The sequence below is a fragment of the Sturnus vulgaris genome, chromosome 20 (assembly GCF_052056855.1).
Source record: "Sturnus vulgaris isolate bStuVul1 chromosome 20, bStuVul1.hap1, whole genome shotgun sequence".
Taxonomy (NCBI): domain Eukaryota; kingdom Metazoa; phylum Chordata; class Aves; order Passeriformes; family Sturnidae; genus Sturnus; species Sturnus vulgaris.
The window spans coordinates 6,649,458-6,672,206 of record NC_142262.1 but is presented as its reverse complement, the minus strand read 5'-3'; the positions used below and the strand labels follow the sequence as shown (position 1 = coordinate 6,672,206).

General features: G+C 48.8%; 2 protein-coding genes across 5 annotated transcripts in view; one reads left to right on the top strand and one right to left on the bottom strand.

Moving 5' to 3' along the window:
- Positions 1-2,504, top strand: part of CASKIN2 (CASK interacting protein 2) — a 31,262-nt gene extending 28,758 nt beyond the window's left edge. For both annotated transcript variants that reach the window (XM_088176799.1, XM_014878141.2), the window contains one exon: positions 16-2,504. In XM_088176799.1, coding sequence (XP_088032925.1) covers positions 16-112 — 97 coding nt within the window. In that variant the 3' untranslated portion in view covers positions 113-2,504. The remainder of the gene's footprint in view (positions 1-15) is intronic.
- Positions 2,505-3,172: 668 nt separating this feature from the next.
- The window catches only part of TMEM94 (transmembrane protein 94), a 50,765-nt gene continuing 31,188 nt past the window's right edge, over positions 3,173-22,749 (bottom strand). For all 3 annotated transcript variants that reach the window (XM_014878220.2, XM_014878222.2, XM_088176800.1), the window contains 19 exons: positions 22,442-22,651; positions 21,957-22,272; positions 21,050-21,223; positions 17,729-17,831; positions 16,326-16,543; positions 14,986-15,167; positions 14,648-14,786; positions 13,909-14,024; positions 12,956-13,055; positions 11,455-11,563; positions 10,748-10,937; positions 10,163-10,240; positions 9,698-9,783; positions 9,155-9,236; positions 8,704-8,858; positions 8,339-8,433; positions 7,159-7,252; positions 6,754-6,924; positions 3,173-5,918 (listed from right to left, as the gene is read on the bottom strand). In XM_014878220.2, the coding sequence (XP_014733706.1) occupies positions 5,846-5,918; positions 6,754-6,924; positions 7,159-7,252; positions 8,339-8,433; positions 8,704-8,858; positions 9,155-9,236; positions 9,698-9,783; positions 10,163-10,240; positions 10,748-10,937; positions 11,455-11,563; positions 12,956-13,055; positions 13,909-14,024; positions 14,648-14,786; positions 14,986-15,167; positions 16,326-16,543; positions 17,729-17,831; positions 21,050-21,223; positions 21,957-22,272; positions 22,442-22,651 (2,691 nt within the window). In that variant the 3' untranslated portion in view covers positions 3,173-5,845. The remainder of the gene's footprint in view (positions 5,919-6,753; positions 6,925-7,158; positions 7,253-8,338; positions 8,434-8,703; positions 8,859-9,154; positions 9,237-9,697; positions 9,784-10,162; positions 10,241-10,747; positions 10,938-11,454; positions 11,564-12,955; positions 13,056-13,908; positions 14,025-14,647; positions 14,787-14,985; positions 15,168-16,325; positions 16,544-17,728; positions 17,832-21,049; positions 21,224-21,956; positions 22,273-22,441; positions 22,652-22,749) is intronic.

The following is a 22,749-nucleotide window of genomic DNA, read 5'->3' as shown; positions in this document are numbered from 1 at the left end:
CCGTTTCCTCCCCAGCCACCCTGGGACCATGCACTCAGCCAAGAACATCTTGGAAGACATCAGCAACATGTTTGACGACCTGGCTGACCAGCTGGATGCAATGCTGGACTGAGGCTTGCTCCCTCCTTCCCCTCCCGCCTCTGGCTGCTCCATCAGTGCCCCTGGTGATGGGGGAAGAGCGGATCTGGCACCAGCGGTGCCTGCAGGTCTCTGCAGCCGCCTCCCTCCCCACACTTTGCACTATGGCTGGGAACAAAGCTGCTCTCCTTGCCCACCCCTGGCTCTGTGTCAGATGTGACAGTGTGGCCTTGGGCCGGTTTCCGAGGGGGTCAGGCATTTCCCACCAGACTGGCAGCAGGAGGAGAGCCCAGAGGGGCTGCACACGCAGTCCTGGAGGCCATGGAGAAGCCCTTGCTCCCTTGCACAGAGCTGAGGAGCCTCCACAAGGGACCTTTCTCTTTCCCCACTGCATTGTCGAGTCCTGCCTCTTATTATTTATCCCCTGCCAACAATGTGTCAAAGGAGAGACCTCCCCGGGCAGCCGCCACCGAGCTGGCGATTCACTGTGCAGCCGCAGCCCCGGCCAGGCCTGACAGCAGCTAAAAGAAGACGGGGCTTGTCGCACTTTGGCAGCTTGCGGAGCGAGAAGGAACCTTTCTGCTTTATTTGCCGCTTTTCCAAACGCGTCAGCGTCGGGCAGCGTGAAATCCAAGTGGATGGAAATCCCTGCAGCAGGACCCACAGACCCCTGAGATGGGGCTGGCACGGCCTGCAGAGCAGTGGATGCTCTGCCACGGCCCTGCCGGACACGGGAGCCTTCCTGCCCCTTCCCAGAGTGCTGAGGATGGTGATGGCAGTGCCAAAAACCCGGGAATTTGGGCCAGTCTGTCTGGATCTTGCTGCTCAATGGAGTTTGCCCTCTGCCCACACCGTGCCTACACAAACCCCCACCCTGGTCTTCCCGGAGTGCAGCAGCATGATTAATGCTTTTAAATTTTTTTTTCTCCCCTCCCTTATCCCTTTTTTTGAGAGAAAACAGTCCCTTTTCGCAGTGCCCCTCCCTGCGGGGATCTGCTGGCACAAACCCCACGGTGAGCATTGTTCAACAGTAGCAGCGTTTGGGACGTGATCCTTCCTCGAGGCTCAGCAGCCCGGCGGGGGAGCTGACCCCAGATGCACCGGGGAATTCTGCTCAGGAGCAGCTCCTGCGTGCTGGACGTGGCCACAGCCCCTGGCTGCAGTGAGAGCTCTCAGCATCCAGGCAGGAGGAGCGGCTGCATCGCTCCCAGACAGATTTCTCTCGCAGGATCTGCTCACTAGTGCATGGCTAAATATGTCCAAGAGCCCGGAACTTGGCTCGTGTTCGGCATGCCAAGCAAATGAAAGCATCGGAGCACCAGAAGGGAACCAAAGATTGTGCTGAAGTGCCATTTGCTACAAAAATTACAAAGGGAAAGAAAATTCCACTTACTTCCCTTTAAAAATAAAACTAAACAAGAAAAAATCATCAATGCAAAACCAAACTGGAGGGAGAAGGTGGCTGAGAAGGCAGTTGCTTCCCAATCATTTGGGAGTCTGCAGCTGGGTTGGACTGATTGCAGCCCCCTGTGCTGTTGCATAGGAAGGGGAGCAAAGCCCACCTGAACATTCCTGAAAGTCTCTGCTCCTGAGGGCAGCTATGCCGTGGGCTGGGCAGGCAAGAGGTGCCAGCCTGGTTTCTGGGCTGAAAAGCAAAAACAAAAAGCCCTGAAAAAAAACTAAAATCCCATCATTGTCCTGGACTTGAGGTCAGTGTGAGGCGGGTAAGGACACTTCTTCCCTGGCTCTGATTTCTGTCCCACACTGAGTGTATCCACTACCTGTGTCCGAGTGCCACATCATGGACTTGATGTTTTCAAATAGCTACAACCAGTGGCACTTTTAAAAGGTTTCTGTGAACCTCTTTATAAACTGATTTTTACTCTCATGAGTCAACCTGGGACAAGCCCAGTTTTTTTTTTTTTTTGTTTTGTTTTTGTATATTGATAAACTGTAAATGTTTTGGTTTTTTTTTAAAGGCCAATGTATATATTTAAAATGTGATTAATTCTATATATTTACTAACCAGAACTGCAAGTCTTGGGTCAGGGATAAGAGGACACTGGGGTGGAGCTGCCACTGTCTGAGCCACCTGAGGGCAGCAGAACGCTGCTCTCATTGTCAATAAGGGAACTAAACATTTGATTTTGCAGAAGAATGCCTATTTTTTGAGCTCTAGATCTCTATTTTGAAGCTACTGTATGGTGTGTAAGTTATGTACACTGCAACAGGGACTAAATGACCCCAGCTGCACCTGCTCCGTGCAGCGAGACAGTGAGGGGAAAAAATAGCCCGTGTAATCACCAGACTGACAACAGATTTTAAACCATCTGCTCTGTTTGTGTTAATCATGTGTTTTGTTTTCCACTAACATCCATTAAGACTAAATTCTATTAAACAGTGGGGCATATTTTACCCTTTTGATAGTTTTGCCTAGTTGTGTCCTTTGTGTCAAATGCCATAAGCTTGTTTCCTGCTGCTTGAAGTCCATCGAGGATCAGCTTTATCCTGTCCCTTGTGCTCCAGGCTTCCTCAGATAATCTCCCCTGGTGAATCCCAGTCACCTCCAGTGAGGTTAATGCTCAGTGTGAGTCTCACCACCACAGCAGTAATGTGGTGACAGTGCTGGTGTCCCAGTGCCCAACCCTGCCCATGTGGCACCTTCACTATCCCCATGTGCCAGGCAGAGCCTTCCTCCCTCCTCCTGCCTGTGAGTGTGGCCACTGCCACCCCAGTGCAGCCCAGGCCTCCTTCTCCCAGCACTGCTTATCCCCAGTGCCTCTCCCAGCTCACCCCAACCTTTCACCCATGCAGAGGGATTCAATCTGTGCTGCCAGCCTGGACTGAAGCAGTGCCCAGGATCCAGGAAATCACCAGGTAACCAAACTTACTCTGTAGGAAGAGGCTTTTAGAGATGGACAGATTTACCCAAAGCTGAGCAGAAACTGGAAAAAAGGCCAGAACTGGATCCCAGGAGCATCAAGCTCTCAGGCTCTGTCCCTACAACAGGAAAATCACACTCTGTGACCCCAGCAGCCACAGACATTTTTACTTTCTTCCTTTGCTGGGTGCAAACTCGTTCCCAATTCTTGGGTGTGTTAGCCAGGACAATCATTTATTGCCATACTGATACTGGATGCTTGTGGGTCTGGGTTTGTTTCTTTTTTTTTTTCTTTTTTATACAATTTACAAGTTTTAATACAAATGAAATATTTTTACATACATCCCAAAAAATTTAATATAAAATATACAGCATTTAAAAACATCTTGATGTAGGAAATTTCCTTCTGAAGCCATACACTCTGACCCTTAGACACTTCAGTGACTGAGGGAAGGGTGACACTGGCAAGACCATGCTAAAGGCTCCATTCATACACTTTAGCTCCCTCCAAATCTAGCTGGGGAAGGAGGATGCAGGAAAATAAACATCTGTGATCACTCAGAGGAGGAAACCTTGAAGGTGCCTCCTCCAGAGGAAGGTGTGGCCAGCAGGAAGCCCTGGACTCTGCTGCCTTTTAACACCTACAACAGTTCATGGCACGGGGCAAGAGCTGAGGTCTGGGTGAGGGGACAGCAGTGAGCAGCTCTGTGCTGCTCTGACCCCAGCTCAGCTTGGCCACAGGGGAGATCATATCCCACTTGTGATCCAACCCTGGCATCAGGAAGGAAAGCTGATTTCTCAGGGGCCAGGTGTCACAGATCTGGAACTGGCATTTACTAAACTGAGGCTGAGAGAGGTGGAGCTTGTTCTCTCTGAGCCCTGCAGGTGCCAGGGGAGTGAGGGGACAGTCCAGCCTGGCTGGCAAAGGTGGGCAGACACTGCTGTGGTGCAGGGGAGAGCCCTGTGCTTCCCCAGGGAGCTGCTGGCTCCCTCTCCCTGCAATCCTGCCAGCATGGCATCTCCACATCTGCCCTCTTGCTGCAGGAACTGGGTCCAGGGCTTGGAACACTCCCTGCTGCCCCCCTCCAGCAGCCTCAGTGTGTCCCCAGAGTTCAGGGGTTGGCTGTACCCAGCTCTGCTCCTCTACCAGCCCCTCTGCAGGGTGAGGGTATTGCTTAGAGACACTCAGCTGTGTCCATGCTCTCTGGTAATGCTGAAAAGTGAGGAAGACAAGGTGGAGCAACAGGGCAGAGCTTGGGGGTTCCAGAAAGCTCCCTGCCTGCCCAGGAGAGAGCAGCTGCCACTTGTTAATCTCGGGTACCAAAGAAGTAACAGCCAAATATTGTAGTGTTAATGCTGGGACCAAAACCAGGGCCAGGATTTACCAGCTTTAGTCAGTGTTTAGAACTACAGTCAACATCTCCATGAGCTGCAAATATTCTGGTAGCCAAGCCTGTGTGCTCCTCTGTGGCCCTTGGCTGTCAGCCCACAACAGGACCAGTGCTCCCAGTACAGATGGGGCCTGGTCAGAGCTCGGGAGCTTGAGTGCTGCACTGGGGCAGATCATGGTTTGCTGCAGCCCTCAGGGGAGGGTCCCCCCCAGGCAAATGAAGGGACCTCCAGAAAAACACTGAGCAGATGTTGCCCAGGGAGGTTGTGGCTGCCTCATCCCTGGAATTGTTAAAGGTCAGGTTGGACAGGGCTTGGAGCACCCTGGGATAGAGGAAGGTGTCCCTGCCCATGGCAGGGGGTGGAACAAGATAAGCTTTAAGGCCCCTTCCAACCCAAACCATTCTGTGGTTGTGTGTGAAGGCATTAACACAGAGGGGAGACACTTCCCAGCACTATCACAGACAGACATGATTGGGCAGGGTTCCCTATGCCTTGGGGAGCAAGAACTGGATGCAGCACAATCCTGGGATTGGGAAAGGAGCCATTCACCAGCTCTGTATTAGTCACAGATATCCTGCCTGGAAAGACATCCCTTCCTCTAGGGTGGGATAGTCAGGGCTCAGGCTTTATCTCTGTGGCTTTCTCAAGCAGGCCTATTACTGAAGCAGAACAGCAGTTCAGATCACAAACAGGAGAACAGCTATAAAACCTCTCTGGGGGTTGTTAAAGAAGACAAAAGCTGGTTCAACAGGGCTGCAGGAAGCTGAACCATGCTGGCTCCCTGCAAGCAGGCAGAGCTGCCCTCCCTCTGCACCAGACCAGAGGATCACAGGCAGCTTTTCCCAAAGCCCTGTCACATCCCTCTTCTGACACAGCCAGAACACAGCTGTGACAACACCACTGGAAGGCAGGGCTGGCCCACCCTGGCTCTCCAGAGACCCTTCCCACTGTCCCCTTGGGAATGTGAGCTGCCAGCACTGTTGGGACTGCAAGAGGGATGGCTCCTTTGCCTTGGGACACAGGGCAGGGAGGCAGGGAGGGCATGCACAGGCACACACACACACACAGAGCAGGCAGAGATGGAAAACCGAAATGGGTTTCAACAGAGATCTCCTGCTTCAGCAGCCCTGCTGGCCCCAGACTCTCCTGCCAGGCCCAGGCAACCCATCTGCTCACAAAGAGGAAAGGAGCCACTTCATTTTAGCATTACCATGATACCAACAAATACCTCTTGTAATAAATAAATAAAGGAAGAGCAGCCTGAACAGGCACCAGAGCTTGCAGGTTCCTGTGAGGGTACCTGGCAGGCTGGGAAGGGACTGCATACCTGTGGGGGGATCCCTGCCTAGGGCCCTGGGAAGGTGCAGGTGTAGTTTTGCCAGGAGGCTGTCTGGTTTGCATGTGTGATGGAAAACTCCCTGGGCCTTTGGTGCAGCCACTCTCCCTGTTTGTGGCTGTTTGGCCCTGGCTCCAGGGAACTTGAGCTGGGTGCTTTTAAAATGGTGAATTCATTCCCAACTTGGTTTCAAACTGCAGCTTCTGCCTCTTTTGGTAACGAACACGGACCCTGGAGAAGGAAGAAGACAGTCAGTAGGCAGAGGGGTGAAAGGTAAGATTGCTCCACTGCCACTCCTGAGCTGCTAGCCCCAAGAAGCAGGGAAGCCCCTGGCCTGAGCCCCATGGTAGTCTGGGAGGGAAATCAAATCCAGAGAGCAGCCCATGGTCTCAGTCTTACCCCATCCAGCTGAATCCCATCTCCAGGGACACCAGACACAGCACAGAAAGGTCCAGAAACCCTTCACAGGAACTGAGATGGTGTCTCTATCCTCATTAGGGTTCCCTGTAATCCCCGCCTTTCCTCCCCAGCCCATTTCCTGAATCAATGTTCATTAGTGTTGACTCCCAGCTCTGGCTGCTCCCTGTGCTGGGAAGAACAGCCAGTCACTTTGCCTGCTACTCATTCTTGGCTTCAGCCACTTCCCGTGAAAACGAGTCCCACAGTCCAGGCTCTGTGTGAAGGCACATTTCCTCTGCTGTGATTCAATGCCTCTCTGTCCTCATGGGACAAGATGGAGAGAACAGCCCTCCCCAGTTCCATGCTGGTGTTGCACAGACCTTGGCTGTCCCCCTGCCTTTGGTTTGAGATAAGGAAATTTTGTTCTCCCTTCCTGCTCCCAATCACTGCCACTGCCCTCCTCTGACCCTCCTTCCTCCCCTGCACTTCCTCCCTGGGAGGTGGAACGTGAGCCTGCACACAATAGCCAGGTGATTTACACAATGCAATCAGCTTTTCCTTTTTGTTCCCCACCCTGTTCCCTGGGCATCATTACTTTTTGCAGCTCAAGGCCAGGCTGGAGGAAGGCTTCAGCCCTTTCTCCCCATCCTCCCTACAACCCCCCTACCTGATTTCATGCAGCTTGACAATCTCATTGATGATAACCACAAGGACCAAGGAAAGAAAACCCAGGAGCCATGAGACTGGAGAGATGGAGACGTGGTTAAAGGTCAAAGAAGAGTTGAGGTTTTCCCAGAGTTTCAGGTCCAGCACAGTCTGTGCCACTTGCCCCAGCACTCTAAGATGAAAAACAGACACAGCAAATGTCAGCAGACCTGACAAGCTTCCCAAGATCTGCAGATGAATCTGTTCAGGCACAGATGAAATGCTCACAACAGTCACCAGTTCAGCAGTGGAGATCAATTGCCAGGTACTTGATTCTCCTCAGTACCAGCAAACTGGAGTGGGCCTGCTCCAGCAGATCTCCTTGCTCCAGCACCCTGGAAAACCTGCCCAGGCCGGGGGTACTCACACAACAGCCACAGTGAGCGTCCACCAGCGGTTGGAGAGGGGGCTCTTCTTCCACAGGGGCTTGGTGCGATGGACGTGGGTGATGGATATGAACACTGCAGGGAGAAGGGGATTATTCAGCACCACACACAGATACAGCACTTCACAAGGTACAGCAACACCTGTTACTCCTAAGGGATATGAGCTTCATGTCCCTGGAACCAGCCTACCACTCAGGGGTCTTTCAGATCAGGCTGCTCACAGCAATTCCAAGTCCCTGGAATGCAGGTGGGGGCAGTGCAGTGGTTGCACTGCAGTTATTCACTCTGAGGTGAATAAACTGGGAGCTGAAAGAGAACAGGCAAAGGCCCAGGTCTGGGGAATGGGACAGGGGTGGGTGTGCCCTTGTTCCAGGGCTGCAATAGAGGAAAGCTCCAGCCCAGAGAGAGATTTAGGCAGAGACCCAGAGCTGTCTGTACAGGACCCAGCATTTGCTCAGCTTTCACTTGGGCTCTTCCAAACAGCTGCCAGGCAAAGCACCCCTGCCCTGTCTCAGGGGTGTGAGGGACATAAAAGCACTGCAACTCACTCTCTCCAAAGCTGGAGATCAAATCAGGAAGCATTTCTGTTGGACTGGACATCTGCACATCTCAACACACAGTGCTCTGCCCAGCACCATGGGACATGTGGGACAGGGAGCAGCTGGACCTGCTCTGCCAGGCAATGGGTGCAGGTGATGAGGATCAGCTAGGAGCTGGCTCCACACCCCCCCGGAGGGTTTAAAAAGGCTTCCAGCTCTCAGTCACAGCTGCACCAGTGCCCTTTGTAGGAAGGCAGTGGGGTCTTCGCAGAATAGCAGCAGGAATAGAAACACTTTTGAAGCGGGGAATACTTTTGGAGAGCTACAGGTGCTGCTACTAACTTTCAAGAAGGCAAAAGGGATTTGGCTCTTCTGGTGAGACTGGAGAGAACCAGCACTTCACCAGGCTGGTATGAAGTAGAATCAGTTCTGAGGGTGCTGTCTTTAATCTACCAGGGTAATGTTTAGTGAGACAAGAGGATTTATGCCTGTGCTATGAGGCCACTGCAGTGTCTGCTTCTATCAGGGAGTTTCTGCTCTGGCATAGGGAGCAAAGAAAGAGACAGAGGATGTAAGGTTTTCCTCTAGAGCAGGGAATGGGGTTCTGGGAACAGGGACTTACCTGTGTGTAAAACAATCAGGCCAGCTGTGAGCTTCTGGGCTACCAGGAGAGCATTGGAAAATGTCCCAAACCAGTCAGGAGCACCATAAGCATTGCTAGTGAATGAGAGGACACAGGAAAGTCAATAGTGGACACTTAACTGTCTGACCTGCTCCCACCACAGCCACGTCCCCCTTTAACAGCTGAGGGATCAGTGTGTGAGCTCAGGCTGTGCTGGTACCAGGAGGTGACAGTGGGCAGTGATGCAGCTGTCCAGGCTACAGCCCTGGTGGGTCATGGAAGAGGCTGAAGCTTGTCAGAGGATTGGAATCAGTCTTCCTTGGCAAGGGCAGGAGCAGTAGGGATGTGTGTGGCCAGTTCCTCACCTGTGCAGCATGATGGAGGAGCAGGCTGTGAGGTTGAGGCTGGTGGTGTTCACCCCTTTGCAGGACTCATGCAGGGTGAACCCGAAGCAGATGAGGCAGGAGCAGATGGTCAGGCTGAATTTCAGCAGGAAGCAGAGCAGGAAGTAGTGCTGAGTCTGTGAATAAGGGAAAGCAAGGAGGATGACATGGGCATGTCATTAGTATACAACCTCCTCCCCATGGACCATCAGAGAATCAGTGGCTGCAAAAGACAAGCTGTAGTACAGATGAGCTGCTGCACTGAGGATCTGCCCTCTGGGCATGCTGGAATAGGGGATTCCCTCCCTGGCTCATGCCATGGATCAATTTACTGAGCGAGCCAGGAAGGCACAGGGCCTCAGTTATACATCAACACTGGGACAAAACTGAAGAGAAAAATGTGTGGATAATTTAAATCTGAGGAGCGACCTACCTTCTTGGGAATGGAAGTCAAGTTTTTTCCTGTTGCCATGGTCATGATGGAACTGTGGGGAGGCTTGCCCAGGAGTGAGATACTGGAGAAAGGTAAGTGAAGTGTCTCAGTAATGTGTTCAGGCACCAGAGCTATTGTGCTTTTATCTAACATTTGAACCCAAATAACCTGCTCAGAATGCTTCAAGCATTGGCACTTGTCTTTACATATGCCATAAAAGGTGTTATTCATTGCAGGTACAGACAGAGAGAGAGAAGTGACCTCCAGATGTATGAGGGAGAAAAAACCACCTGTGGTACCTTGGCCTCCACCTGACAGCCCAGCTTTCCATCACACAAGGCAGGGGTTAACACAGAAACACACCAATGCTCCTGTCACTGTTTGAAGCACCTTGTCAAAGCAGGTGCTTGGAATAATCCTTGCAGCCTTCTTAGCCTGCTGTAGGTGACATCAGCTTGCTTTTAGCATGGACACAGTGAGGCTGAGGGGGTGGGCTGTGCATCCTGGGGCGGGATAGGAGGAGATCCACCCTGACAGACTCACCTGAGCAGTGGGTAGCAGAAACAGGAGAGCCACACGATGTCTGTGGTACTGAGGATGGGGGGCAGCTGCACCAGGCAGGAGAGGAACTGGACAGAAACAACCCAGAGTGAAGAACATGAACAGTGCTAGGACAGACTTGTTCCCCAAAATGCTGCTGTCTTCCCTGAAACACTGGCATGAGCTGGTAACTGGGCTGCCACTGCACAGCCCCTCCATATGTTCCTGTGGCAGGAGCTGCAGGGGATGCTTTTCTCCAGGAAAAAAGGGTTTGAAAGTAAATGTATGAGGATCAGGGAGAAGGGGCAGCTCAGGAAGTCTCCATCTGTAACTTCCCCACACACACTGTGTAAACCTGACTGAAGGCCACACTCCTCTCTTGAGGCTGCCCCACTGCAGCCACCCATACCCATGTGAGCCCTCCTGTCCTCTGAGCTAAACCCTGTCCCCAGGCAGGCCAGGACTCACCTGAATGACAACCAAGGTCAGCTGGCACTGCAGCAGGAAGAGGAAACACTTGCGGATCCCATAGGTTGCATGCCTGGCCTGGAAGGAAGCACAAACCCTGAGAGCCCTGCTGGGAGCAGCTGCCAGCCCAGGGCAGTTAGCAGCACACAGGGACAGAACATGGGGCCTGCAGGGGAAGTGGGAGGGGAGAGGATCTGGACACAGTGAAAGCAAAAAGGGAAGGTCTCTTGCCTACATGGAAAGGTTCTAAAGGAAAGGCAGGATTTAGTAAGTTTGTTTAAACTCCTGGCTTTTCTGGGGTTATGCTTCTCCTTAACACTGGCTAGGGATCTCTGCAAGATTTTACTTCATCCAAATGAACAATATTCATGTTCTGTTGCCACAAGGCACCATTTCCAAACCATTCCCTACACCTTGGACCAGGAGGGCCAGGCAGGAAGATTCTCCCTCTTGTGCTTCCTAGACAAGGGCCAGGAGACACAAGCAAAGCTCCTGCTGGCAGCATTGTGGGCACATCAAGCAGAATGTTCGTGTGAGCTCCTGGCTCTGCTCCTTGCAGAGGGGACAGGGGACTGCTTGGCTCACCTGCTCTATGAGCCTGATGATGCTGGTGCTCTCTTCCTGGCGGAAGGACATGGAGCAGGGCAGGCTGTTGAGCTGCCCTGAGAGCTGCAGGGGGGTGAGCTCCTCAGAGCCATTGCTCAGGGTGGTGCTGGTGGCATAGCCAAAGGTCTCCCAGGAGCAGCGGGATGGGTAGAGAGGGTCCAGGGCTATACTGCAAGGACAACACAAGGGGTGTTGGTGAAAGGCCTCATCCCAGAGAGAAAACTGTCACACTGCTGTGCCATGCTCTGTGTACCTTGATCAGGTAGAGAAGCCTGAGCTATAACATGAATTTAGGATCAATCTCCCTAGACTTTCAATTATTCACAGAAAAAAAATGAACACATTTTGGTTTGTGGCAAAAGGTCAACAAATTGGCTGATCCATGGGGTACGTCCACTCTGTCACTCAATAGGAAGCATCTGTAGTGGCAGCTGGGGCACAACAGTCCAGCATGCAAGAGAATATCTTCCTTTCAGATGTGGAAATACCTTTTTGTGTCAAGGGCCTGACACAGACATCCCCATCCAATCCCCCCCAACCACCCTCTTGGAGACAAACACAGCTAAAAATGGACAGAGCAATTGTGAGCACCTCCCTGCACAGCCCACAGGTGTGCTGTGACCCACACTGGGTACTTGCTAAGATGAAGGCAAAGGCAGCTGCAGGAGGAATAGGTCCTGCCCCACCTGATATCACTCTGCAGGAAGAGGCAGCTGTTGCGAAGGTTGGCAGAGCTTCCCAGACAGCAGGTCACCTCCCCATACTCCTGCATGATCTTGATCATCTCACACATGGCTGCAGAGGGACAGAAGGAGCAAGGATGCCATAATGCACACAAAAATGCAATGTTTCACACCCTTTCCAATCTGGGTAACAAACAGATCCTTTAAAACTGCCCCATCTGATACTCACCACTTGTGTACATTGAGATCCACAATCAAAGCACACAAATAGACAGTTAATTATCTGCAGACCAGGTGCCCTATATACCTGCCACTGCAGGAATTGATCTGTGGTTCACAGAACTATAACCCAGAGATTTGCATCTCCAGCACACCTTTTTCAGACCAGAGCTGTAGGTATAGCCTGGGTGCATAAAACAGCTTCAGCATCAAATGGTCTTGTTAGAAAACAGCAGAAATAAACCTAAATAATTCAAACTGAAAATAAATAGAGTGTTTCAAACTCTGCTCAGTAGCACATCACTAGTGGTGCTGCAAGTCTAAAGGAAGGAAGGGAATGTAACAAACCATTCCAAAAGCAGTGCCACATTTAGCCATACTCAGACCTGCACTCCCACCCACCACCACCTCTACCCTTTATCAATATGTTTATTGACATTCCTAGGGCCTCTAAGTCAAAGCTGCTCTTTGATCTGATTTTAGTTCTGTAGCTCCATGCACAGTGCCCTGTGTATACATGGATTTTCTAGAATGCTCCAGGCAAAAAAGCCCAAGCCTCCTTTCTGCAGATCCTCTTGTAAACACCTTCACGAAATGCCTGGTGCACAAAGACCTGCAGCACGGTGAGGGGCTGGGTCAAGTGGAGAGCTGCCACTTCTGTCAGAGAGAGGAAATTTGGGCACTAAGTGTGAAGGCAGACTGCACTGTGATTGACACACTGGAAACTGTGACCAAAAGTACTAAAATGGCAAATCATAATGATGCTCCACTCACTGGAGATTTGGCAGGTATTTACCAGTTGAACACTCAGCCCCTTTCTTTAAGTAATACCTCAGAGAGAGACAGAAAAATTTTGTCCTTTCTGCTTCCTGCAATCAAAAACTGCAAAGCAGAAGGTGTTAACATCAACTGCCAGGGGGAAAATTTTCTGGGAAGTGATTTCCGAGTTATATAAGAGTTGTTAGCAGAGATCAAAGTCTCCTGGTACACTGATAACACTTATTTAATGGAAGGCAGTAGCATTTTGGATGTTTGCTTTTGTATCTGTTGAATGCAAATCGAAAGGAGTGGTTCTCAGCCCAATTCAGCAGCTGGGCAACAGCTGCACTGAAATTCAGTTAACACCTGGCTCCCCACAGGTAGCAACAGAGGGTAATTAATAGCAATATTTCCTCCTAGATTTCTGGAATGTATCCCCTTCCCTTCACCCATGTCCACACTTGGATGAGCCAGACCAAGGAGCTGGGGAAGGAATTCATGGACAGGAGAAGCAAAGGCCACTTACTCTCTGGGGTGCAGTCTGTGAACAGGGGCACCAACAAAGGCACGTTGTCAATGTTCTGCAGGTGAGGTCTCACCTGGTGGATACCCCGGGGGAGTTTGGCCTGAAAAAGACAAAGGACAGATTAAGCAGAGTGGCATTTCAGAGGGAAATGCTGAAATGAGAATGATGATTCCTAGAATTATGCAGCTTCAAGATCAGATACAAATTCATGTTCCTGTAGGCAGAACTGGCTTTCCCAAGTCACTGTCAAAAGTTTTCTGATAAAGTTCTACACTGTCCTGCCAAGCTGCCTGTGCTTGCCCTCAGGGTTTATAAGGTCAGTGTGACAAACCCATGCTCAAGGATTTCTAAGGACTTTTTGCCTGTGTGGAGAATCTAGTCAGATACATCTGCTTTCTTCCAGCAACTGCATCCATTTCAATTGCAGCCACATCAACCTGCAGCAAGGCAAGAAGGGTTCTTGCCTTCTAAAACCAGGCCTAAAAGACTTATTAAAATCTGTATCTCTGATATTCCTGTAATCTCTGCTGAACAAATGTGAGATCTTTATGAAGCAGGAAGGGCTTGGCTCACACTGACCATTGGGCAGCACCAGTCTGTGGCTCACAGCTGGAAAGGAGAGTGTTTCTTCTGCCTGCATGGAAAGTGGGAATGTTCCCACTCCCTGCCCAGCCCATGGGACCCAGAGGAACTGAGGTGCAGCTCTGAAGGTTGCCCCATGTTTGGTAACCTCCATTCCTAAACTCCAAAGCAAAGAGCTGTTCAGCAAAAGTCACTAAATGAGAGAATCACAAATTTCTCAGGCTCTAGATACCAAGCTGGAAGAGGGTGAGGGAAATCAGGGGTCCCAATGTAAACCAATCTCCTTCAAAGAGGAATTTCCTCTGGGAGCAATGAGATGACACTCCTGACCATGACAACAGCAGAAGGTGCACAGGGAAAGGGGCCCTCACCCTGTTGCAGTCCTCCAGGAAGCTGGGGATATCACTGTCTGTTGGCTGAAAGCTGATGAGATCAGAGTGCCCTTCCTCTTCCATCAGCAGAAGCCCCTCCACATCATCTCGAGAAACTGGAGCAGAGAGAAGCAGCATAAACAACAATCACAAACCTGCCTGTGCCACCCCTGTGCCACCCACGTGGGACATGCACGTGGTGCTGCAGAAGCCAGGAAACGTGAGGCCTGCTTTTCTGGGTTAGCAACACTCAGATCTCCCACTCAGTCATCTAAAATGCAGTATTTTTAGATGACTAATCTGTTCAGAGGTAGATATGTGAGCCTAGTCTCTGCTCTTTTGAGACATGATACTTTATCTGTTCTGCTGTCCTTCTAGAGGAAGAGAATAAAGAAATCCCAGCTGAAGTAAGAAAAAAAAAGAGTCATGCACAGGCAAGGGACCTTCAGTGGCTTGACCAGGGCCCCAGCAAGAACCAGAAGCACTCATGAGCACATAAACTCATGGCAGCTGGTGCACAGAAGGATGTCTGCTTCCAAAAACTTGCTACTGGCTGGCTAGAAAGGCTATAAATGTAAAGTGATGTCCCTTACACACACACACCCAAAACCCATCCAGTTTTGTGCTCAAAGCTCTGTTAGATGAAGTGTCTGGTGTGGACACAGGAACCTATGAGAGGGTTTAAAAGAACCACCCAGGAAACACATGGCATTCAGAGTGGCCAAGGCACAGTTCTCACCCTGATGGAGGTCATCATGCAGGGAGCCAGCATGGCTGGGGCTGGAGGGGGGAATCTCTGAGCCAGGCACATCACCATTGGGTGTTAAGGATATGTGGCAATTCCAGCCAGTCTCCAGACCCATTTTCTCAGCAAACACCTGTGGGTGAGCAGACAAGGGTTTTAGAATGGCTGCCCAGGCCAGAGCACTGCAGACTGATGCCATAGTGGAGCACAGGAACCTTCTGGACAAATTAGTGGGCTGAATCAGATTAACCTTAGATTGCACTGGAGCTAAACTCTCCAGTCAGACAACCAGGGGCCATGCAAGGTCAGGGGGTTCAGCAAAGACAGCTTACCTTGCTTTTGAGCTCATCTTCCAGGGAGAAGTAGACAAAACGAATGCAGGCATTGACCAATCCATCAATGAGGCGGACAATGTCAAGGCGGGCCTGATACTGAGATGAGACCATTCCCATGAAGATCTGTCCACTCAGAGCCTGGATACAATCTTCCTTCTCCATCACTTCCCCAATCCCTTCTTCAGGCATGCAAACAACACGCAGTCACATTGAGACACGAGGGGCCACGTGTGCATCAAAGTTCAAAGGTGGGGAGGCCACCGAGGTGACACCCAAGGACAGGGGATCCAGACAGAGAAATGTGCAGGAACACAGACACAGGAGGAAAGATGAACAGACATCCATTTGTGCCAGCATACCCAGTCACAGAAGTGGTTTCAGGACACCCCCACATAGGAGACCAAGAACACAAGTGGGAAACAGCAAGCACGGAAAGGAAAAAGATAAAACAGAAGGCAGGGATCAGTCACATGGAATTTGGGTAGAAAGGTCAAGGATGTGTGCTTCATAATGTTCACATGTGCATTTTAAACACATCCTACTGTGCCTAAACAATATGGTGAGTCTAGCTGAGGCACAGTGGCATCAGAGCACAAGGGGCTGATGCAAAGGAACTGAATCACGTTCCCTGCAAACACTTCCAAAAAGCCTGCAAAGGCTCTTTGACAGGGTTCCTTCACCATCACCACATCAGCCTATGGTGAACGGGGGCTGGATGCAGCAAGAACAAAATAATAAAACACTTCACACAGTTGCAAGGCTTGCCACAAGTGGGACTCAAAAGTGTTTTGAAAACAGTCACAACTGTTCCTAGCTGCTTGAAACCACACTAGTCACACTGCACAGAACGGGAGACCAAGGCAGAAAGAGGTTAAGATTGGTTTTCCTAAAGAGCCTCCTAGATTTGTGTAATGGTATGTGCTGCTTTCTCAGTTTCCATTGCTGTTCTGAAGGGCATGTACAGTTCATCTAGTGGGAATCAGTTCCTTCAGCACAGCAACAAAATCTATCAAGGAATAATAGTTGCACAGCACTATACATTTCAATTCTTTGAAAAGTCCATCACATATGATTTCCATAAAATCAGACAAATAGCAAACCAAGTACTGAAATACCCAGAAGTCTTGATTCTCTGTAGCCTGCTTTAGAAACACTTCCCACAAGGAGAAGAATTTTTATGTAAGCTTTAATAACTTTAATAGAAATCCCCTACCAGCTGCCACATCATTACTTCCTCGAGAAACTCTTCCTTCCAAATTTCCATCTGCTACTCTGAATAACAATGTTCTTACAGCTCTCCCTGGGCCAGCAGCAGCCCTGGCTGCAGGCACACTTACCATCTGAGCTCCAGCTATTCCTCCTGCTGCTCTGTTTGATGGGAGTGGTCCCGGGGAGGTCGCAGCACGTGAAGATCGCGCTCTGCCCCGGCACCTGCACCAGCTCTATGCACTTGCCATTGAGCTGGGAGGACAAGGCACAGTGCATTGGCTTGTATGCAAAGGCAGAGCAGTATCCTGACAGGCAGGCTCGCTGGTAGAAATCCAGCACCTTCTTCCTATGTGGAAGAGAGAAAAAAACAGGCAAAGTTAGCAAAAATGTGTCACATTTCTATGGCATTACAGAAATGCTGCCGTTTCATGAATTTGGAAAAATGTCTTCCATAAAGAGTGGTTAGAAAGTCTGAAGAAGACTATCCCTGCTGTTTCTGCATTCTCCAAGCTGCAGGCACTGAAGGGCAACAAGAACACATATTCCAACAGGGGCAGTGGTGAATGTTTCTGTTTGCTCATCAGATTGATTGGTATGAACACAGAGCTCTTCAAATACACTTATTAATATAATATGCTTATATGGCTGCCAGATGACTCCAAGGAAGTTCACTGCATGATAGCAGAAGCTTAATTCATCAGACATAATTTATCTGTAGGGAGATAAACACCAAAGAGGGAACTGTCAACTCTGGACCTATGGCAGAGATAGTTGCAGGAGCAAACTTTTCTCCTATTCCCTTTCAGAGTCTGGGTCCCAGGAGCTGTATTTAGTCAATATTCAGACACTGAAATAAGGTAAAGTTCCTTCTCTAAGATGAATTCGTAAAGTTAACAAATTAGACTATGCATCAGATTTTTAATTTGCTTGTAACATGATCAATATTCCAAAAAGGATCAGTGGCAGCTTTTTCACACCTGAGGATAAGCAGATTTAGAAGAACAATGTGAAAAGTCAGTGAAACTAAACATTATTGGTCTGCTGTGCCAACAGGAACAGCAATTCAGGCTGTAGATGAAAATACAGCACACACTGTCAGATATTGCAGCAGGACTCCAAGGGCTTGATGCATTGTGTGGACTGGTTCAGGCACAATTGATCATTTTGCATTTAATGTAAGACAACAGATTTTTCTTGAAAAACAGCAAAAGTTCTCTGCCACCAGCATGACCTGATTATAATTCAGTCCTTTTACACAGTACAGTCAGAATCCACTTACAAGAGGACAATATCCCAACAGACATAGTAAGAAGTGGCTGGCTCTTCCAGTCCAACTGAATGCTTGTTGTTATCTAATCTCTTACATTTCTGTGATAACAATTAATTACAAGCAGAGATGGTTCATGCTCACAACCTACTCAAAGCTCTTAGAAAGCTTAACAAGCATCACAAAAAGAAATTTAACAGTGACCAAGTTCTCTCTGCATTTTATCTGCAGCTCCTGAATTCCCCAAATGAGAAAGCTGCCCACCTGTCAGAGCCAGAGAGGGGGTAGATATCAGTACCATCCCAAAAGTCAGTGCAGGCCTCAAGGATGATGTCAGCTGTCCCATGAGAAAACATCTGCTCAGTGCCTGAAGTGTAGGAGAACAATGAGTCAGCATCACATACACAGCTCCCAGGAAGGGGATATCACACCAACTGCTCCCTTATTTGTTAAAACATGAGTGTTACCACAAAATGCTTTGCTGGATTCCAGATATCTCCTTTTCCTCTGCTGAAAGTCTTCAGTCTCCATCAAGAAATTGTTCAAGACTGATGATGCACCTGCAACTGCCCTTTGTGTAATTGTGGGTTCAAATAAGGCTGTGATAAAACGAGAGCCATGTAGTCCCTTCCTATTCTCCTCTAACCCTGTGTATCAATCCTGCTCCTATAAAGGTGGGATAATATCTTGCTCCTGCATCTCACAGAGCAGAAGAAGAGAAATTCCTTTATGCCTCTTGTCATGAAAGTACAAGCAGCAATGATGAGCCTTTGGGGATCAAAGTCTGGCTACGCTGCAAAGTGCATTCATTTTTAGGCCAGATGTGGAACTAAAGGGTAAGAGCTATTCTTGAATACTTTTCATTCGAGTAGCAGAAGATAATTTGACAGTGTGACCTGCCAGATAACAGCCTGTTTCACATTTTCACCCTGAAAACGTGTTAAATCAGGATGGGTCAAAAGTTCAACATAAGAGACTCTAAAAATGTATCTCATGCTGTCTTTATGGAAGAACTGAACATCAATGGACACCACAGCTTGTCCTGTTTTCCTTTCTCCCCCTATTTTAGTTTTTAATACAGACTCAAAATCTCTTATTTCCTCTTGTAGTCAGAGGTGTTAAAAAGTTTTTCTTAGTGGTGTGTGACATCCCTGATGTAGGTCTCAGGCACAGGACACAAGTCCAGAGATGTGGGGCTGTCTCCCCTCCATACCTCCTGCTCCCTCTCATTTGTATCAACTCATTAACATTTCCTGCACATAGAGTCTCCCTTCCCTCCTCCAGCTGCTCTGTGACTTTGCCCCCAACAGCTTCAAAGCTGAGCTAATGAAAAAAAAACCCAAACCCAAAAAAACACCAAAAAAACCCACGGCCAAGTAAAATGAGCCCAAAGGCTTCTTGCAGGCATTGTTGCTGACTGCTAATGCTCACACTGGCTGGTGAAATCCAGAGCCAAGAATATCCCCTCAACACAAACCAGGCAGGGACCTTCAGGAACACCAGAGGATTTTCCAAAACATAGCAGCTCTCTGCTTTTGCTATAAATAGTCATCACAAGCCAAGTTTTCAGCATAACAAACCTCCAAGATGAATAAGAGTTGTGTGTGAAAGAAGGAGGCTGTCTCAGGGACACAAAGGAGCACTTGTGCAGAGCTCTGGTTAATTTTATTGTATAAACACCTAATCCTTCCCACCTTGCTCCTAAGGTCAGATAGTCCTTGCTAGGAAAGAGGGAACAAGAGATGTTTATCCATGCAAAACCTACGTCCTGGACACAGAGCAAGAGCTTGCAATGACCACATGCACAGACGTACCCACATTTATGCAACTGCAATCCATTTCCCATTCATTGCCACCAGAATCCCACACCACAGCCCTGCTAAGGGGAAAGTGGCAGTGACTGCAGACACTATAAACTGCAAGGAGTTCACTGAGCTGTCCTTGTCAGTAAAATGAGCTCAGCCCTTTCCCTTTCCAAATCATCAACTCTCAGGCCAGGATTTCTCTGGCAAAAAGGGAAAAAACGAATGAATAGGGCAGGAGGTATGAGCAGCCATTCATGGCTGCTGGGACTCATTGGAGAGAAGCAAACTGCTCCAGCTGAGCCAATGAGACAGATCAAAAGGGATGGAGCAGTGCAGCTCTAGCAAAGCAAGGCAGAGATGGTATCTCTGTTTTACTCCGTGGAAGACGCCAGTGAGCTCCTCATTTCCATGTGGTTACTATGGATCTGGGATGAACACTGCCAGATGGTGACACATGTATTTCAATGGAATAGTAAGGGAATATACAGATAAGCTGCCTCCTATTTCTGCTACAGCTGTAGAATTTATGTATCTTGCTTTGACTGCAGTATGTCATGGGAGTGGGTGGATTCAAAGATTTATTCACAAATAATGTGTGGAGAAAGGTAAATTATGATCATCTGGTCTGACTTCTGCATAAACAGAGCCCATTTGACTTCATCCAATGTTATCTGCACAATCCAGTATTTCTGGTTCTAAAATGGCAGTATTTTAGGAAATTTCAAGGGGCAAGACTATTGTGTGAGAGGTGTTCCAATGGTTAACTAAAACCAACTGGCAAAATTCCTCTTAGAATTTACTCTAGACAGCATAATCCAGGTCACACCTATTTGTCTGAGCTCCAGGCTCTAACCTAAACCGTTTAAAAGTGAGGATAAGGAGTTGAAATGAGGCAACATTAAAGGTTTTTTTCTCTACACTAAAAATCTCAGCATCAAAATAATTCCTACTTACAAAGGCAAGATAGCAGCAGTCAGAACAAATGAAAAAGCTCCTTCTCAGATTAAGACAAAAACTTAAGAAGAAGTGGGTGAGAGAAGACAGTTAACCTGGTAAAACTCTGGCCAGCACAATGATCATATTTCAGATTCAATATTGAACATATGTCAACTCAAGAGAGCCAAGTTCAGTCAATTTAAGGAATTACAAAGAGACTAAGAGCTCTGACAGGCAAGCTGTTAAATCTTTCTGAGGTGCTTTAAGACCTCAACCAGCTGTACATCCTTTCCGTCCTAGCCTATTCCTATGAGAGTAGGAAGGAGTAAAAAGAGTGGAGAAGTCTGCATGGCTTCAGGTTTATATTCATGGTCACTGTGAGTTTGCATGGGAGTTTTGTGATTTATTAGTATGCAATACAGGAGTGTGTAATGTAACACAACTCACAAATATATTGGTTTATGATTTATCAGAAAGATGAGCATTATTAACTAAAACCAGAGTGATATTCAACCCTGTGCAGTATTAGTTTCACTACCATCATGAAGTCTATTACAAGCTCAATAAACCCACACCATGTTCTGCACTTCCATTTGTTTCCAGAAAACAAGTCTACTATGTGCTAAGATATTTTTTAAAAATTATTTATGATTCTGGAGCGAGCCAAGGCCCCCTCAGTATAGCACAGATGATCACTGAAGTTTGTTAATCATATCTGCACTGGGCAGAGCAGGGCCATCACCCCACAGGGACTACAGGCTCTTCCAGCCTGACATTTTCTGGGCTCTCTGAGGAAAAGCTCACCCTGTGCCAAGTGCATGCCCAGAGAAAGAGGCAGCCTTACTGGTAGTGGTGTCCTTCACAAACAGGTTAATCATGTGGCTCAGGGGGGGTCTCCTCTTGGTGATGGATGAAAGCTTCCCCAGGATGGTTTCTTTAACCATCTCATCACTTGGCAAACGGTACAAAGCCAAATAGTTCTCCTGCTTGAAAAGATCTTTAGCACCTGGTGTGAAACCTGAAACATGAACACAAGGAGATGCAAAATCAGGCTCTAATTAATGCAAAAGAAAAGTCCCTTCTCCTGCTTCTGTGCCACCCACTTTTCCTGTGCTCATTCTGACACCTCCCCAGCAATTGGCAGGTAAGCTGTGCTTACTGTGCATCTATGTAAATATGGCTCAAGATCTAGGATGAAAAACACTCAAAAGGACTAGATGAGTAATTACAGTGCTCATGCTCCTGTTCACTGATGAGAGTAACTGTGACATCACATGACAGGCACGGAAGTGAGTTCATGTTTCCAGGTTTTAATCCTAGAGTTACCTCTAACCTCTTACTACTCCTGTGCCTCCATCCTCCCATCTGTAAAATGAGCTGAGGTATGTCATTTATCCCCAAACTCCCTCTAAAGCCCTACTGTAAAGACAGTCCAGATATCTGTTCATTAGCAGGTATTCTTTGTCTCCTGATGAGACTGGCAGACTCACAGCAGAAGAATATGAAGCCTAGCCAGGGCTGGCTGGCACTATCCTTAATGACATTTGTTCCTTGGATAGCGCTGACAATGTCAGAACTTGCCAAAAGCCATCTCTTTAATAAACTCTTTTGGCAACCAAACAACAGAGTCAGCTCTGTATTTCCACTTCCTCAGCAAACGGGACTGGGGAAACATTCTCATGCTCTCTAAGGATTAAGTGTCAATAGACAGCTCTGATTTCTCTGTGTCTGTTCATCCAGTTCCTCCTCACCTATCAGCCTGGCAAGCTCACAGAGGCCCCAGGGCACGTGGACAGGCAGCACAGCACTGTGAGTCTCCTGCAGGGCGATGTTGCAGAGGTGGTCGGAGAAGCGGCACAGCCGCTCGGTCACGCCGGCGTTGCACAGGTTGAGCAGCACGTTCAGCCCCAGAGGCTTGAGGGAATTCAGGTGCATGTGCCAGTTGGAGTCATCAAACTGGATGCAGGAGGGGTTCTGCTGGTCCTGGGACAGGCTGAGCATCTCCAGGTGGTAGTCACACACAAAGTCTTCAGCCTCACAAGCCAACGCCTCGCTGTCTCCAACAGCCTGGTCCAACAGGCAGAGAAATTGTAGTTGGTTACAATGAATACAGCTTGAGCCTAGAATCCTGCAGGGAATTCCCAATTAAACTCCCAAAGAGTGGAGACTCTGTGGGTTTGAGTTTGTGTTACAGCTCCACAAAAGCCTACCTGTATGCCCCTCCAGTAAGTCTTACCTGAGGATGTTCCTCCTCTCCACCCTCTGTGTCCTTGCTAAAGCTCACGTTGGATCCAGAGGGATGTTTGCTTCTGCTGTTTGGCTTTCGGTGGGCAGAGGCTTCAGGAGCCTTTGGAGCATCACCAGACCAGTTGTTCCTCTCTTGTTCATTGGCCATGTGCACTGTGTCTGCCAGTGGGCCAGAGAGCAAAGCATCTCTTTCATGGGGCTGTGAGAGACCAACAGAACAAAGGGTGGTGATTCAGGGGTTGAACACAAGGCACTGCTGATTCACCTGCTGCTTCAGGACTCTTGTTGGAAAGGATC